This window comes from Aythya fuligula, chromosome 9 (assembly GCF_009819795.1).
Source record: "Aythya fuligula isolate bAytFul2 chromosome 9, bAytFul2.pri, whole genome shotgun sequence".
In the NCBI taxonomy this organism is placed as follows: domain Eukaryota; kingdom Metazoa; phylum Chordata; class Aves; order Anseriformes; family Anatidae; genus Aythya; species Aythya fuligula.
This window is the reverse complement of record NC_045567.1, coordinates 18,647,256-18,662,336: the sequence shown is the minus strand read 5'-3', so window position 1 is coordinate 18,662,336 and position 15,081 is coordinate 18,647,256. Positions and strand designations below refer to the sequence as shown.

The window sequence follows — 15,081 nt, the reverse complement described above, 5'->3', positions numbered from 1 at the left end:
GGCCTGACTGCGGCGTGCGGGTCCCGGGGCAGCACCGGCTGGCTTTTATTTATTTTATTTTTATTTTTATTTATCTTTCCTGCAGCAGAGCGCGGGGGACGCCGGAGCCCACCCCCTTATAGCCTCCCGGTGCACTGCGGGGGCGGCAAGCCTTAAAATATGTGTATACAATAATAATAACAACGCGGCTGGCAACAACAAAACGCCGCATTTCCCTGCGGCCCCGCAGCGCGGCCGCCATTTCCCCGCGGCGGCAGCAGGGCGGGGCGCGGCGCCACCTGCGCCTCAGGGCGGGCCCGGCCGCGGCCCCCTCAGCCCGGCCGCCTCAGGGGGCGGCCCCGCAGCGGCCGCTTCTCGGCCGCTCCCACTCCCTCGGGGGAGGGGAGGGGGGGAAAGGCGGGAGCCGCCCGCCCTTCCCGCAGGGAGCGCCCCGCTCGGCGGCCGCGGGTCCCCCCCCGAGGCTCGGCGTGGGGCAGGCCGGCGGCGGTGCGCGGGGGCGGGGCGGGTGGGCAGCGCCCCCCCCGGCGGTGACAGTTTCTAGAAGCACGTCCCGGCGGCCTTTGCGCTCGCAACATGGAGGAGCTGACGGTGGAAGTGCGCGGCTCCAACGGGGCCTTCTACAAGGTACCGGCAGCCGGCGGGCGGCGGCTTCCCGGGGCTGCCCCCGCTCTGTGGGGACCCGGGGGCGGCTCGTGGGGAGAGTCCTGGCCCTAAAGGGAAGGGAAGGGGGTGTGGGGGGGGAAAAGGGAGAGCGGGGGAAGGTGTCGGGGTGTGGCGGGGGCGGGGGGGCCGCGGAGGGCCCCTGAGGGAGAGGGGCCGGGGGTGAGGGGGTGGGAGGGGTGAGGGGGGGTGCTCGGGGCCCGGGGGGGGGAACGGGGGGCGTGTGGGGGTGGTGTTGGGAAGGAGTGAGGGCCTCGGGGTGGGATGGGGGGAAGCTGAGCCAGCAATCATAATCTGGAAATAATTCTTTAACGATCTCGAGTTTATTTATGTCGTCAGAACGCTTCCTTCGCCATCACCCTCCCCGGAATGTCAGGATGTTGCAGGATCAATGCAGAGTCCCCTCAGCTGTTGCCCGTCAGTCATTTCCCCTAAGCCCGGCTTCAGATGTTTAAGAATCCCAGCGCTTTTTATGGCAAGAGCCCTCTGTCTTCCTTTCCAGGAGGGCTGCTTCCAGCCAGCATTGTGAGCACTTGGGTAGCCGTGCCCTGGGAGTGCTTAATCTCAGGTCTCTCTTTAGCTATTAAGCCTAACCGCATACACGGTGTGGAATTGCACATGCATTATCCCAGTTGAGGCTGGGGGGGGAGTGTCCTCTTTTTTTTTTTTTTTTTTTTTTTTTCCCCTCTGAATTTCCTGTTTGCAGCTGTGGATTTGGCTTGGAAGTCATTTGGTGACTGTACAGTATGTAAAGGCAGTTGGTCAAAGGACTGTAACCAGCTGACTTCAGGAGTTAGGCTTTTTTTTCCAACTGGTTATCTATTAAAAGAGTCGAACAGGAGATAATCATATAAGGAAATAATTTAACGGTGTAAACTATGCCCTTGATATGTATTCCTCTTAAATTATTACCAAAATCAGTAGATAAAAAAATCCGTGAATTAGGTACATATTTAGGTGGTTTATAAATAACCACAAAGAAATGCACATCAAAAGTATTTGTATTTAGAACAGGATACTCCTAAAACAGAATTGATTTTTTTTTCCTGTCCATTAGAAAGCCAAGAATTTGGAGATGCCTTTCTTAGCTTTTCATTGTCCACATTATGATCTTGGACAAATCAAAAAGAAACAACTAGCTCATACTTCTGATTAAGGGGGGTGTGAGACTAATAGGAGCATTAGGAGGTATACCAAATTTTTGGACTGAGGGGAGTCGCCTGCCACGGCACTTACTACAATAAGCCTGATTTAAAATCTGCAATAATGACGTCTCCTTCTAAGCCAGTGAGAATTGTCAGGCTTGCATTAGTACCATTGTGTGTTTGGCCCTGTGGACGGTGCTTAATGAGGAGAAGTTTTACTTAAAAATGTCATTTAATGGATTTCAGGTTAGTGAAATGGTGATTAGGTCCAGCGATGGAGCTATTCACTTCATCATGGTGAATGGTCAGGTTAGAGTGCTTGGACCCATGGTAATGGAAGCCCCAACTCAAAATAATCATTGTTAATGTGCAAAAATCCACCCCAAAATGCAATAAAGCAAATAGAAACATGATTTTAAAGGATTATTTTTGTAGTGAAATCTGTGTGCTTGGCTCCATTTTGTGAGTCTTACTGTTGAAGTAGGCAGATGATGGACCAGTTTGGAGCTAAGGAACAAAACTTCCTTCCCAAAGTTTGGGAAGCGAAGGAGAACTATCAGGCTCATGGAGAAAGTATCCTGCTTTGGACACCGATAGCATTGATGTTAGCATTTGTAAGGTTAAAAGGGGATGAAGTTTGAGGTTTGCAGTCAGAACAATCTGAATTTAGATTCATTATCACAGCATACCTCCTGGTAAATGAGATGAGAAGGATCCTGCTACGCCAACAGAGATTAAAAAAAAAAAAAAAAAAACACGGAGTAATTATGTAAACAATTACATGACAGATTTTTTTTAATGAGTTGTTAATACGATCTGCAATTCAGCTGTAGTGGCAGCGGTGATTAAATCTGTTTTAGTAGCTATTAGAGATATGACGATGATAGATGAAATTCTACAAAATAATCAGAAAAACAATGCTCCTTATTAACAATAGGTGAAAAATCAATGTTGTTCTTGATGCATAAGTCAATGGAGACTGACACAGATACCCCAAGATATTTTGTACAAAAAATATATGATAAAAATTTCACCTTCTGTTTATAAATCTCCAATCTAATTTTATGCTTTTTTAAACTGCTTTAAATGACTAATATGGTCTGCAGAACAGGACAGTATTTATGTTGTATTTTATCCTGAATTCTCAACTAGTAGGCAACAGAGTATGTTTAGCCATTTCCTGCAGCTCAGAAGATTTTGTATCCATCTTAATATAGAGCATCCGTTGTCTTTGAGCCCCATCGGTGCCATCTTTTCTCTAAAGTGGTTATTGTCTTGTGGAAAAGGTGAGGTTGGTGTTGTGGAACAGGAAGACAGTGGACAGAGTTGACAAGCTGTACAAGTCAGCAGTAGCATCTCTTAGGGTTCTGTTGATTGTAAGATCAGAACAGCTGAGGATTTCTTGGTGTTAGGTTGCAGGTTAGGGTGGGGTTTTGTTTGTTTTTGATGGGAAATGTGCAAACAAACCTGGATTTCATGGGCTCGAAGTGGATTGGAGTGAAACTTGAATATTCCCAGCCCTGTCTTGGCCTGACTGCAGTGTTCTCTGCGTGACACTCGCTGTGTGGAGCTGGGAACTCTTTTTGTGATGTCATGCTGCTACATAGATCACTGAGAAATTCACCAAGTCATAGCCTTGTTGAGGTTGGCGGGGACCTCTGAAGGTCAACTGTCCAACACCTCCAGTCCAGCAGGGCCATCTATAGCTCCTTGCCCAGGCCCCTGTCCACATGGTTTTTGAGTATCTTCCAGGAGTGAGGATCCACAGCCTCTCTGGGCAGCTGAGTCACCCACACAGTTAAATGTTTTCTGGTGCTCAGATGGAAGCTCTTGGGTTCCCATGTGTGCCCATTGCCTTTTGTCCTGCCGGCTGTGAAGGGTGCCTTGGAGAGACTGAGATGATCGCTTCTGTTCTGCCCAGGATCTCCTGTAGCCATTTGCATACATGCAAATTTGGGCCTTGCAGTAAAATGACACCGAAGTACATAAACTGAACACTAGATAGCTTACGTTGTGGAATCCTTCAGTGACATCTGAATAACTAAAGATCTGTTGGGTTCATCGTTGTAGGGACTTCCACGTGCTGAAGAGCCATCTCCAGTGTTGGATGCCCTTGCAGTCTTTCTGTTCTAGATAGTAGCCATCCAAATTATGTGCAAGGATATAATGTGATAAAAATGAAAGTAGAGTTAAACCCTTCACCTTCAATTTACAGGTTCTAAAGCTCATCCTTGGTGCCTCTTTCAGGAGGTGCAGTTGTTCTAGCAGCAGCCGTAACCACAGATCTGTTAGAAGCTGGCCTTAAGGTAGAGAATAGCCAAAATTCTGCTAAAGAAAATGGTGGTGAAAGAGAAGTGCACAGTATTTCTTCACATGTAGAATGTCGAAGCACGGTGAGCAATTCTGTGGAATAAAATGCTTATGTATAAAAATATAATGGCTTTTTTTAAGTTTTAATTAGTGGCTTTGAGAAGTTCTCTGTGAGGTTTTCTGATTGTCATCTTAGCATGACAGTAAAATAGATAACTGTCATTAAGAGGATAGCTTACACACGTATTATTACACCAGGAAACACTACAGTAAATGGAATGCGATTTTTTTTCTGTGAAGATTTTGACTGTCTTTTGATGGACAGTGTTTATTAAATCTTTCCATATTGAGTAGGAAACATCCGACATTTTAAGGTTGTTACTGCTCTCTTGAAACTTGTATAGTTGTATGAAGTATGTCTAGTCATTGCCATTGAAAAGCCATTTTCTTGACCCTTTTAGCCTGATAAAAAGCAGATGCCACAGGCAGTGGTTATTGATTTCTGATGTACATAATCAGTACAGGGTGTCTTTCGGAAGTTTTGCCCTTTGGGAATATGCATATGAAGAATGCAGCATAATAATGTGAGTGCCTTAGGCTTTATTCATAAGCCTAAACCAGGAGATTCAGTGCTGAAGTTCTTGCGTGACTCTCATAAGGACCCGTGTGTTTACGTGTGATAATCATGATTATGAATGGAAATAAGTAGTAATGTGAAAAAATAAAATGGCATTTCAGGGTTGTTTCCTACCTGCTCTTTGCTTGTAATGCTTGGTCTGTTTTCTTTTATCAGTTCCTTGTAGCAGGTGCAGCTAATCATTTCCAATGAAAATAACACTTTGAAGTTCAAATCATTGGAAAAAAAAAAGGGTATTTATGAGCTTCCTGTGTTTGCTTTGATTTTTTTTCTTTGAGGGTCAGTATGGAATAGCAATAATTAAGTAGGACATTTTGCATTTGTTACATGAAACAGTTGTGTGTAAATCTTAATTTAAAATACTAACAGTTCCTGGTTCTGGCAGAAGTGAAAGGATTGGTAATGGGATACAGGCTTCTTGAGCTTTATGTCACTGATTCAGAAGCAGTCCATGGTACCAGATGCCAGTGTTTGCAGTTTGAAATTTGCTCAGCAGCAAGTACGGTGATCTTAGTATAGTTTTTAGCGTGCGGGTGTATGTGACTCAAAATCTAACACAGTGGCTGGCCATCTCTGGAAGGAATGCCTGCAGCTAAGCTAACAGCCTTATTTTTAGACTGGGCTGTCCTATTTGGGGGTCAGCTAATCTTAAGAAAGCAGGATGAAGTGGGAACTTAGATTGCATCTGGCTGTTGACACGTTTTGTGACTGCCTGGAACTGAATCTAAAAACCAAATAAATGCAGATGTGGGTGTGTGTACGCACACGCACATAGTTCACCGTAAGGGCACTTTGGTAAGCCCTGATCCGTTTATGTTATCAGCAGGTCCTAATCCTAAATCCGTGAGCAAAGCCCAGGTAAAAGGGAAAGACTCTGTGTGTGTGTGTGTGCGCGTAGTTTGTTGCGAGGTGAAGTCTCAGTTGTGGTGATTTTGGTGGCAAATGATCCTTTCATAGTTTCCTGCCCTTTTGTTCATACTTTGTTCAGCATGGCCCTGTGTTAGGCTTGCAGGCTCTCTGATCCCACACCTGGGTGAGAGTGCTAGCCGTATATATTACCCCTCAGCTTACAGGTGCTGGTGTCAGGAGCCTGGCTTCTGCCAAGTGAGTGGCAGAGACAGGTCGGTGTCAGAGTGCCTGGGGGCCCCTGTGCCATTAATAGCCCATCGTACAGTAGAATCTCCTGGCTGCCTCGTGAGCAGCTAGCAGGGCGTTCATGGGCTTCAGAGATCCAGCATGCCGCATAAACTGAGGGACTGACACTAAAATCTGGACAGTTTGGCTCTGAGGTGGGGCAAGGTGAGGTCACATTAATTTGTCTTCAATTGCTGCACTCTGCAATTCCGTATGTGGTGTAAAACGCATTTAGAAATGTTGCGTGTAGGCTGGCTCGCTGGTGCTGCAGATAGCTACGGATTCCTCGCTGTGTGTTCTTGAAGCCAGTGGAGTTGCTGATGGTGATGTGTTTGGTGATCTCTTAGCTCATCACCTGTTTGGAATGAGGACATGCTGAATGCTGGGTAAGGAAGAACTCTGCAAGCTTAGGTATTGGTGTTACCTGTCTTCAGCCATCACTGCTAAATTAAACTTCAGTGGTGGAGTGACTTGTTCTTTTAAGCAAAAGTTAAGATGTGTCTTTAGTTGGTAGAAAACATTTCTGATACATTATCTGACGTGAGTAATGCAAATTTAGAGTACAAATCTATTTATATTGGTTGCCTCACTGATGAAGAACTTTGAAATTCCTAGTTGAAAACCATGATATTTACCGTTCTATGGGGTTTTTATGTTCATCAGGCCCTTGCTGAAAAAAATAGTAAATATGTAGGATTTATGTAACTTCTATGTGAGAAATAAATTTACTTGAAATTGCAAAATATCATAATTTCTGCAGTTTTGGGCAAAATTGAAAATGTTTATAAAAATTTAAAATCATCTCCAGGGTCTTGGAATATGCTTCTAAAAAAAAAATACACTAAACCTTGTCACGTCATATGTGGAATCTGTTTCTATGCTTTTATCTTGAAGTTAAGTGACAGCTGATAGTGCTTATAGTAAAGGTCAGGGTTGTAGGTTGAAACCAATAAGGAGGGCTTCTTACTTTCGATAAATGTTTCCGTATTTCTGGCATGCTTCTGGGTAGTTGTCAAGTAATTTCTTAAACTATATTCAAAACCTATATTGAATTCTGAATGCTACTAGTTGTATTACAAATAAATTGTCTGCCCTCTATACATCAGGCTGCTGTGTTTTAGTTGCTGTAAATGTGTTCTCTTCCCACCAGTAGTAGAGAAACTGATGATAATAGGACGAATTAAATCTGTTTTTTGACTTAGCACGTTACTCCCTCATTATTTCTTATATTTGTACAATTAGAGTCCGATCAGACACTGTCAGGCTTCACAATATAATTACAATTATTTAATATTTTACTTGTCCTTTGCTGACTTGCCGTGGATACCTGATGATAGAATACCTGGTTTTGAGTGTTTCTCGTATGAATATTGTGGACTAAGAGTGAGAGTACCAACTGAAAAAATTACTCAGCTAATTCTAATCATAGTTTAGTAGTACTGCCACTATAGTACTGCTAGCCTTGAGTCTATGTAGTGTTCTGGTATGGGAAGAGCAGTACACGTGCTTTGAACTGAAAGACTCCCTTGTGTGAAGGAGTTCCTGAAACTTGTAGTGTTGTAAAATTTATAGATTCTTTGTTGGAATTTGTACTCTGAATTGTACTTAAACACAAACACCAAGCACTACTTTTTTTTTTATGTGGCTACGGTTTGTGCATGGATGGCTGTTAGTCTGCTGCTGGTCATACCTGCAGTATTGTTTGGCTTCCCTTTCTTTGGCAGGACATTCTGTGACCAGAAAGCTGGTTGTGAATATTAAACCTGGTTGTGCTGTTAACTTGAAAGCCAGGCTTTACCTAGTAATGGACTGATTGCCACCGTGGTTGGAATTTGTTGTCTTTCATTTCTGATGTCTTTTTAATGAAACCTGGAACTAGTCAGTGAATTCAGGATTTTTAAACTCTGCAGAGCATTATTCAGAATACTTCCCAGATGTTTTGTGCTATCTCACTTTGAATCTCTCTTTATTCTGGAGTTGTTCTAAACAAAAGGAAGGGTAACAATTTGTATCTGCAAAATAAATTTTTGGCTACTGTAGACTGATCTTAGAAAAGTTTTGTATTCGTTCAAAATTAAATAAATTGTCCCCCATGTTAAGTACTGTGAAAGCATGTAATAAATCAGGGGTAAGGTTGTCAGTTATGACATAAAGCAGCAGAATGAGGCAAAGACCAGTATCGAATCAGAGGCTCTTGGAATGCAGATAAAAGGCCGTCTGTAGTAGCGGGTTACATCTGTTGGTAAGTTGTCACTGACGAAATGTTGGCCTGCATAAACTTGATTCATGCTAGCATGGCTTTAGTGATTTTACTTATTTTTGGATGGTCTGAATGAATTGTTGTAGAACTATTTCCTGCACTTTGTGTTGCAGTAACTTATCCCTGCATTGAGACATGTTTAAAGGGGTGGCATAAATAAATAGTACAAGTTGTGCTTTACCTTTGTTAGCTAGTAGATAATTGAAGCAGTAAAACTTTCTATGCACTTCATGCTCTTTGCTTCTTTAAACAGACATAGCTTCAGTATTTCTGTCCAGTTTATCTGTACAGAAGCTTTCTTGAAATTGAAAAGTCCCTGATGGTGGCATCTTTGCCACCAACTGCTGCAGTTTCCTACATCTCAAAGAGGTTTGCCTTTCTCGCCTTGCAGTGGCAAGGTGACCTTTCAAAGGGTTGATTTTAGGAGGAGCATGCTAGATGGTTCAACAAGGTGACTTCAATTTCAGGTGACCTGGTGTGCTCGGGATCACTGGTCTGCTTTGTGCCAGAACCAGTCTTCTGTGCTGCTGGCAGATGGTTTTGAGTGCTGCTTGCTTAGGGTGCAGGAAAGCAGGTTGTTGAGTGAATCCTGCTCTTGGTTAAGATTGCCCAAGTTCAGGTAAAAGGAGCTTTATTCCTGCAGACCCCTTGCAGCCAGCTGTCAGTGCGGCGTTCTTCACTGTCCCTGATTAGACCGAGCGATCCTGTGCTGAAATTTCTTTCCCAGAGCTGACACATGATACCTCTGTGGGCTCGTTACTCCTCGCACAGCTGATACGTTCTTCATCCTCCTCAGTTGCCAGTATCTCAAGTGGATATAATCCATTCAGCAGGTTTCTTGGAACTTATCTGAACAGAGCTATGTGACTCTTACTCATCTGAAGCTGCAGGTTCCTTCTTGCTCTCCTGTGCTAGGGCAAATACCAAGCTATGGCAAAAAGTGGGAGTAGTTAGATTTTTTTTTTCTGTTGTTTTGTCATGTGGTTTTCTTTTTTTTTTTTTATTTTTTTTGCACTATGCCTTCCTTCATTAACCAAGAGATGGAGGAACTTAATTTCTGCATGGGTGTATAAGTACAACTGAATCAGGTTGTTCTTCATCTTTAGGTTTTTGACATAATCAGTGCATCCTTAAGAACGCCTTTTTTCAAAAGGAAAAAAAAAAAAGGCAGGGTTTTCTCTGTTTCTGAGATTATAATAATAATGTGACACAAAATGATATGAAACATTTGCTTTGTTTTTCTATGGGGTCCTGCAGGTATTTTACCTCATGCTGTCCCCAGTTCTGTATTTGAAAGGTGGTGCAGTGTCTAGCCATGTAGCAGCCTGTATGACCAATTTTTAGTCAAATTTGCTGTCATGCCATTTTGAAGGGAAGTTGCCCTGTGTTCAATATATTTCTTAGACTAGATGGTTAAGTATATCATCAACCTCATGCAAGCAGTGGGATTGTGTCCGAGAACTCCCTAAATTCCCTAAATTCTTCCCTAAATACTGGTGATGCTCAGCTGTTCGGGTTAATTTCAGGCTGTATTGAAATTGCTGCCTTGTTTTCATTTCATGTGCCTTCTTACAACAAAAACTGTTTTTGTTTTAGGGATTTATCAAAGATGTTCATGAGGATTCACTCACAGTTGTATTTGAAAACAAGTAAGTGTTTTATTTTAAAAAATCATTTATGTATTGTTTTGATATTAAAAGGAAGTGGGCTTCATTACAAAGGTGTCCTTCTAGAAATGAAGGCTCAGTGTTATATTCAGTCTCCATGATTTCTTGATTAGCTGTGGTATCATAAATGAGCAAGTCAGTTAGGCATTCCTTTCCTTTTTTTTTTTATACATTTCAGTAATGCCCATAGATGTGTCAGCCAGTTTTCATTAGAGAATAATAATTGGTGGCAACTGCCTGCTCTTCTTCAATATTTTCCATCCTTCTTTGCTTTATATATAAGAATCTCTACTTACTAAGCATTTGATTATGTGTAACCTAGTGAATGCTTGTCAGCATCATCAACCAGAATAAACAATACAAGTATTCTGATAGTGGTGTTTTTTTTTTTTTAAACTGTTGCAGAATAGACACATTGAATCTGAAGTCAAATTTTATTTCTTTGGTGTGGAAAAGTGCAAATCTGAAAGCACTGGAGAAAAAATTATGCATGCTGCCCTCTTCATTTACTGTATAAGCACAGCAGCACCACTAGGGACCTACAGCAGCAAGTCAAAGATAATCCATGGGATGGTAAACTACAAATGAATGCTTGTTAGGCATTCAGACTGACAACACTGTGGATTACCTGAGAGTTTCCAGCGTAACTTAGGATATTTGGGGAGTCACATCCTTTTTGCTGTTTCCCTTCCAGTTGCTAGGTGGAGATCCTAAAAATGTGATATCCTTTGGTGTGAAAATTGTTAGTAAGCTCTGCCCACATCAACCTGTACATTAGTCTGAGCCGTTCTTAAAGAAAGGCTGGGGGTAACAAATGTAGTACTAGAGAGTATGCATTTGTGTGTGCACAGTACTACATAATGTTTAATGTGAATGTTCATAAAATATATATTGTATAATATTGAATAAACATATAATATTGCTTTATATAAGGATGTGTGTTACATGTATGTGTATATTCATGCATATGAAAAATCTCTAGGGAAGAAAAGGTAATCCTAGGGTTTTTTTCTGCCAAGTCCAGTCTTTTATTCTTCCTATCCTGTATTTTCTAGCCCTTCTTTAATGAATAATGGTTAGAAGATGAAGTGGCAGCATAATTTGTGCTAACACTTCATGAGGGAGATTATGGAGGCTGTTACTGTCTCCTTGGTTTTCATATCGGCAGTGCTCATTTCCCACCCCACCCACCCCTCAAAAACACAACTTCATCCTGTTGATCTGAGGAGATGTGGCCAATCTTCAGTTTCATATTCAGCATCCAGGTTGCCTTTCTTTAAGGTTAGAGGCGCTTTGCCTTCAAGGCACGCTTGCATGTGACAAACTAAGTAAGCTAAAGGAAGTGCCTGTGGTTCATAGCAGATGTCTCATTATTGACAAACACATTTCAGCTGTTTTATCCATGTAATCAATGTGTTTCAATGTGTGGCAGCAGCCGTGTTCCATAAAGGATGGGCTGCAATGTCATGTCAGGTGCTTTGTTGACCAGAAATAGATCCTATCAGGAAGTATGTAGACTGCTCAAGCCATGCTGTGATGTAAATTTGATATGTTATTACCCGTCTTACTGAGTTAAATTCATAAGGGCTTTAATAGAATTGAAATTGGCAAGAGTGTACGGTCCTGAATGCGTGATTCTGCTGTGATAGTGATCAGTGCTAATGAAGCAAGCTGGTGTACACTGCTAAAGGGCAGTCAGTTTACATTTTGTCTGTTGTTAGCCAGTCTTCACCTACAGCTATCGTAAGGTACCTGAAGTTGGTTTACAGCACAACTTGCTAATGATGATTTTGTGGCCATAGCAATAATTAATCTATGGGCAGGTACTGATTTCTTTTAGGAAACGTTTTAGGAAAAGGCAGGGGATGAACAAAGAAGCTTCAGGAAACTGAAACCTTTATTGTTGCATACAACTAAAAATTAGATATTCAGGTGCAGTTTCACGGAGGCCTGTGGGAATTTGAAGCAGCCCTATCAGAGGAAAGATTGTGCTATAGGAAGCAAGCACCAACCTCTTTTTTCTCTCATGATTTGCACCAGGTGTTCTGTCTGATTCTCTTAGTAGGCAATTTGTAGCTAGTCACAGGTCATTTCTTAAGAACATCTTTCCTTGGCATTGCATTAGTGAGATGCCTCAGTTTTGGACGACTTGCCATCAAAACTTGTATTCTGGAAACCGAGCCTTCTGTGTACTTTTCCACTGTTTTATCAAAAAAAAAAAAAAGATCTTGTTGCTGAAATGGGTAAGTCATTACTGGCCCATCTACTTAGAGTGAACGGAGTTTGTCTATGTGATTAGAGATGGAAGCAAAACTAGCTCACTACAATTTTAAGTAGATTTTATTGAAGATGCAAGGTCTCCTCAGTTACAGCATCTCATTATGGGCAATTTATAACTTTCTGTAAGCTCCCATTTGCTAGATTCTGAAAGTACAAGGCACAGTTGAAATTCTCAAGAGAACTTTAAGCTGCTCAGTTGTTTACAGCAATTTGTATCCTGTTGTTCAGTTATGATTATTTTGCTCATACTGTTTCCAAACTGAAGTTTTATATACCCTGTACTATAGGGAATGCATTTTTGTCTTCAAGTCTTACTATTTGCTGTTGCATCTGTGAGAGTAAAAACTTCACAAAGGGGGCAGGGAGAACCCTCACCCTGAGGTTAATGGCAGTTACAGTTACAAGGATAATTGAATTAAAAGTAATTTTTTTTCCAGCATACTGCTGTTTTTCAGAAATAGAATGAGGTTTAAATAACACTTTGTGGCAAAAACGCAAATAGCTTTTGAAGTTGGAAGGTAATCTTCCTTTTTTTTTGTTGTTTTAAAAAATTTAAGTACATCATAATCTTTTCACGGAGGGCTTATGAAATCTGTTTAGTGAACCCATACAATTTTAATTTATTTAAAGGTAATTCAAGAATTGTTCTGTCATTAAATATATTCCCAGATATTATTTTGGTCTCAACAGGGTTATTTTGATACTTTGCTTATACCGCTAACTCTCCAGCAATGGGTGAGCAGATTATATAGAGTGATTTAACTAAACTCTTAGTTGAAAAGCAAAGCTTTTTTTAAAGTAAAAAAAAAATTTTATAGTATAGTATATAGTATAGTATAGTTTATATGCAACATCTCTTCAACTTTCAGTTGGCAACCGGAGCGCCAGGTACCCTTTAATGAAGTCAGATTACCCCCACCCCCTGATATCAAGAAAGAAATTGGTGAAGGAGATGAAGTGGAGGTGAGTTCATCCGTATGTTTCCTTTCCTATTGAACTGTTCTGTTACACAACTGATGTTCAAGATGGCAACAATGATTTTAAGTACATGAGTGATGTAATGATTTAAAATGGGGCATGTCTCTAGTAATGGATTTATTAAGCCAGTAAATAAAAAATGTTTTGATTTTCTCTTAGTACTTAGGAAGCAAAACCTTCTGTCTTCCAGTGAAACTGTGGGAAGTAATCACGTAGTTCACTGAAAATTACCAGTGGAACTTGATCAAAATTTTTAAAATAGTGTGTTTCAAAATTAAAAACCAGATCAACTAATGTTCATTTTTCATCTTGTGTGTAACAGTTGGAAATGTTGTGATGTGAAAACGTAATAATGCTCTTCCAATAACCGAAGTTTCAGCCTAGACGAAATACCTAGTATGAAAATATCTTGCAGGAAGTAGTGTAAATTATACTATTTCACAGAGAAGCAGTGTTATTTAGAAGTTACGGATTAAACTGTGAAATAGAAGGTAAATGTTCCATCCCTGGCTTATTGTAGTGTCTTTAGAATTTGCTTGTCCTTAGAATGGAAGTGTCTTTGGGATACCATTGTAGTTTTAGGCTAGTAATCTAGTCTGTTAATAATCCTGGCAATGTAGAAGAATGAAAATTTGTGCAAGGAGCACGGAACAGTAAAAAATTAATACAAAAATTACAAAAATTACGAATTAATTACAAAAGTTACTTCTGTGTAGCATAATGTTCATTTCCATGAAAATTAGAAAAGTTGATGTTCTTTCTTCATTGCACATCTAGGCAACTGAATTATGTCCATATTTGCTTTAAACGTTTTTGTTAAAGTCTGTCTCTTTTTTAACTACTTCCATTCCCAGGTTTATTCCAGAGCAAATGATCAAGAACCTTGTGGCTGGTGGCTGGCCAAAGTTCGAATGATGAAAGGAGAGGTAAACTATTTTAAAACTTAGTGCTCTCGTGTTGTTACTTTCGTGTTGTTATATTAAATAACAGTAAATACGAAAACTGTTCATGACACAAAAAAAATAATAAACTACTACCAGTACAAACACACATCAAAACAGAATTTTAAGCTGAGATGACTTTGAAATGACCTATTCTGCATTCATGCAACTGAGAGTTGTGTTTTTGTATCTGAGTAGGCCACTTTGATTATTAGTAGTTTAATTGCTTGGAGAACTGTATGCGTGCGTAATAATATTGGTTCTAACAAACATAATTTGTGAATTGAACTTGGTGCTAAGAACTTAATAAGGTAGTACCCTTTACCTGCAGTTAAAGTTACTGTTTAAACTCCATATCTAATTCTGGTAATTAATCACACTGTATCTATGAATGTGTGTTCTTGTGGTTTCTTTTTGGCGTGTGTATTTCCATTGAGTGTAGTGTAAAAACACTTCTCTACATACGTCAACCTTGTATTTTGCCACTGGCTGTTACAGTTGCACCTGCAAAATAGCTTGTATATTCAGACGGAAAAAAATGCACGAAGCAATGGTGATGTCTGGTATCATATCATTAAAGCTTTATTTTTTGAAATGAAAGCTAGAGAACTCAGCTTCATAATAGGAAAGGCCCTGTGCTTCTTGTTAGATCCCCAAAACTGAGGAGAACAGGGTTGAGAAAAAGAATTTGCCAAACTTCTGAAACTATTTTAAACAACTGTCAACAAGTAGTAACCGTTACTGAATTCTGTAATGGCATGGTGATAATTGAAATAGAATTTAATTATAAGTAAACAGTTATCAAAGGAGGATACTGTTTCTTATCCTTGTGGATGAACCTTTTTTTAAAAAAAAAAAAAAAAAGAGTTAAACTGATTTAAATTACTATGTTCTTAATTTGTGACTAATCTGTTTCTCTTACATTACACAGAAACTTGGGGTTGTACTGTCAGTTACTTTGCTGTCTTGCTTGGTTAGAAACTTTGACTTTTAAAATATTCTTGCTCTGTATGGTCTCATTAGAGTAGTAAAAGAAACACTTAATCATGAATTGAATTTTTTTTTTTTC

At 40.5% G+C, this 15,081-nt stretch overlaps 1 protein-coding gene across 3 annotated transcripts in view; it reads left to right on the top strand.

The window, feature by feature from the left end:
* The first annotated feature begins 527 nt into the window (after positions 1 to 527).
* The window catches only part of FXR1 (FMR1 autosomal homolog 1), a 28,747-nt gene continuing 14,193 nt past the window's right edge, over positions 528 to 15,081 (top strand). Inside the window, exons 1-4 of one of the 3 annotated variants that reach the window (XM_032193770.1) lie at positions 528 to 624; positions 9,743 to 9,795; positions 12,963 to 13,056; positions 13,926 to 13,997. In XM_032193770.1, coding sequence (XP_032049661.1) covers positions 574 to 624; positions 9,743 to 9,795; positions 12,963 to 13,056; positions 13,926 to 13,997 — 270 coding nt within the window. In that variant the 5' untranslated portion in view covers positions 528 to 573. The remainder of the gene's footprint in view (positions 625 to 9,742; positions 9,796 to 12,962; positions 13,057 to 13,925; positions 13,998 to 15,081) is intronic. The other 2 variants (XM_032193769.1, XM_032193771.1) reach the window with 2 other exon arrangements.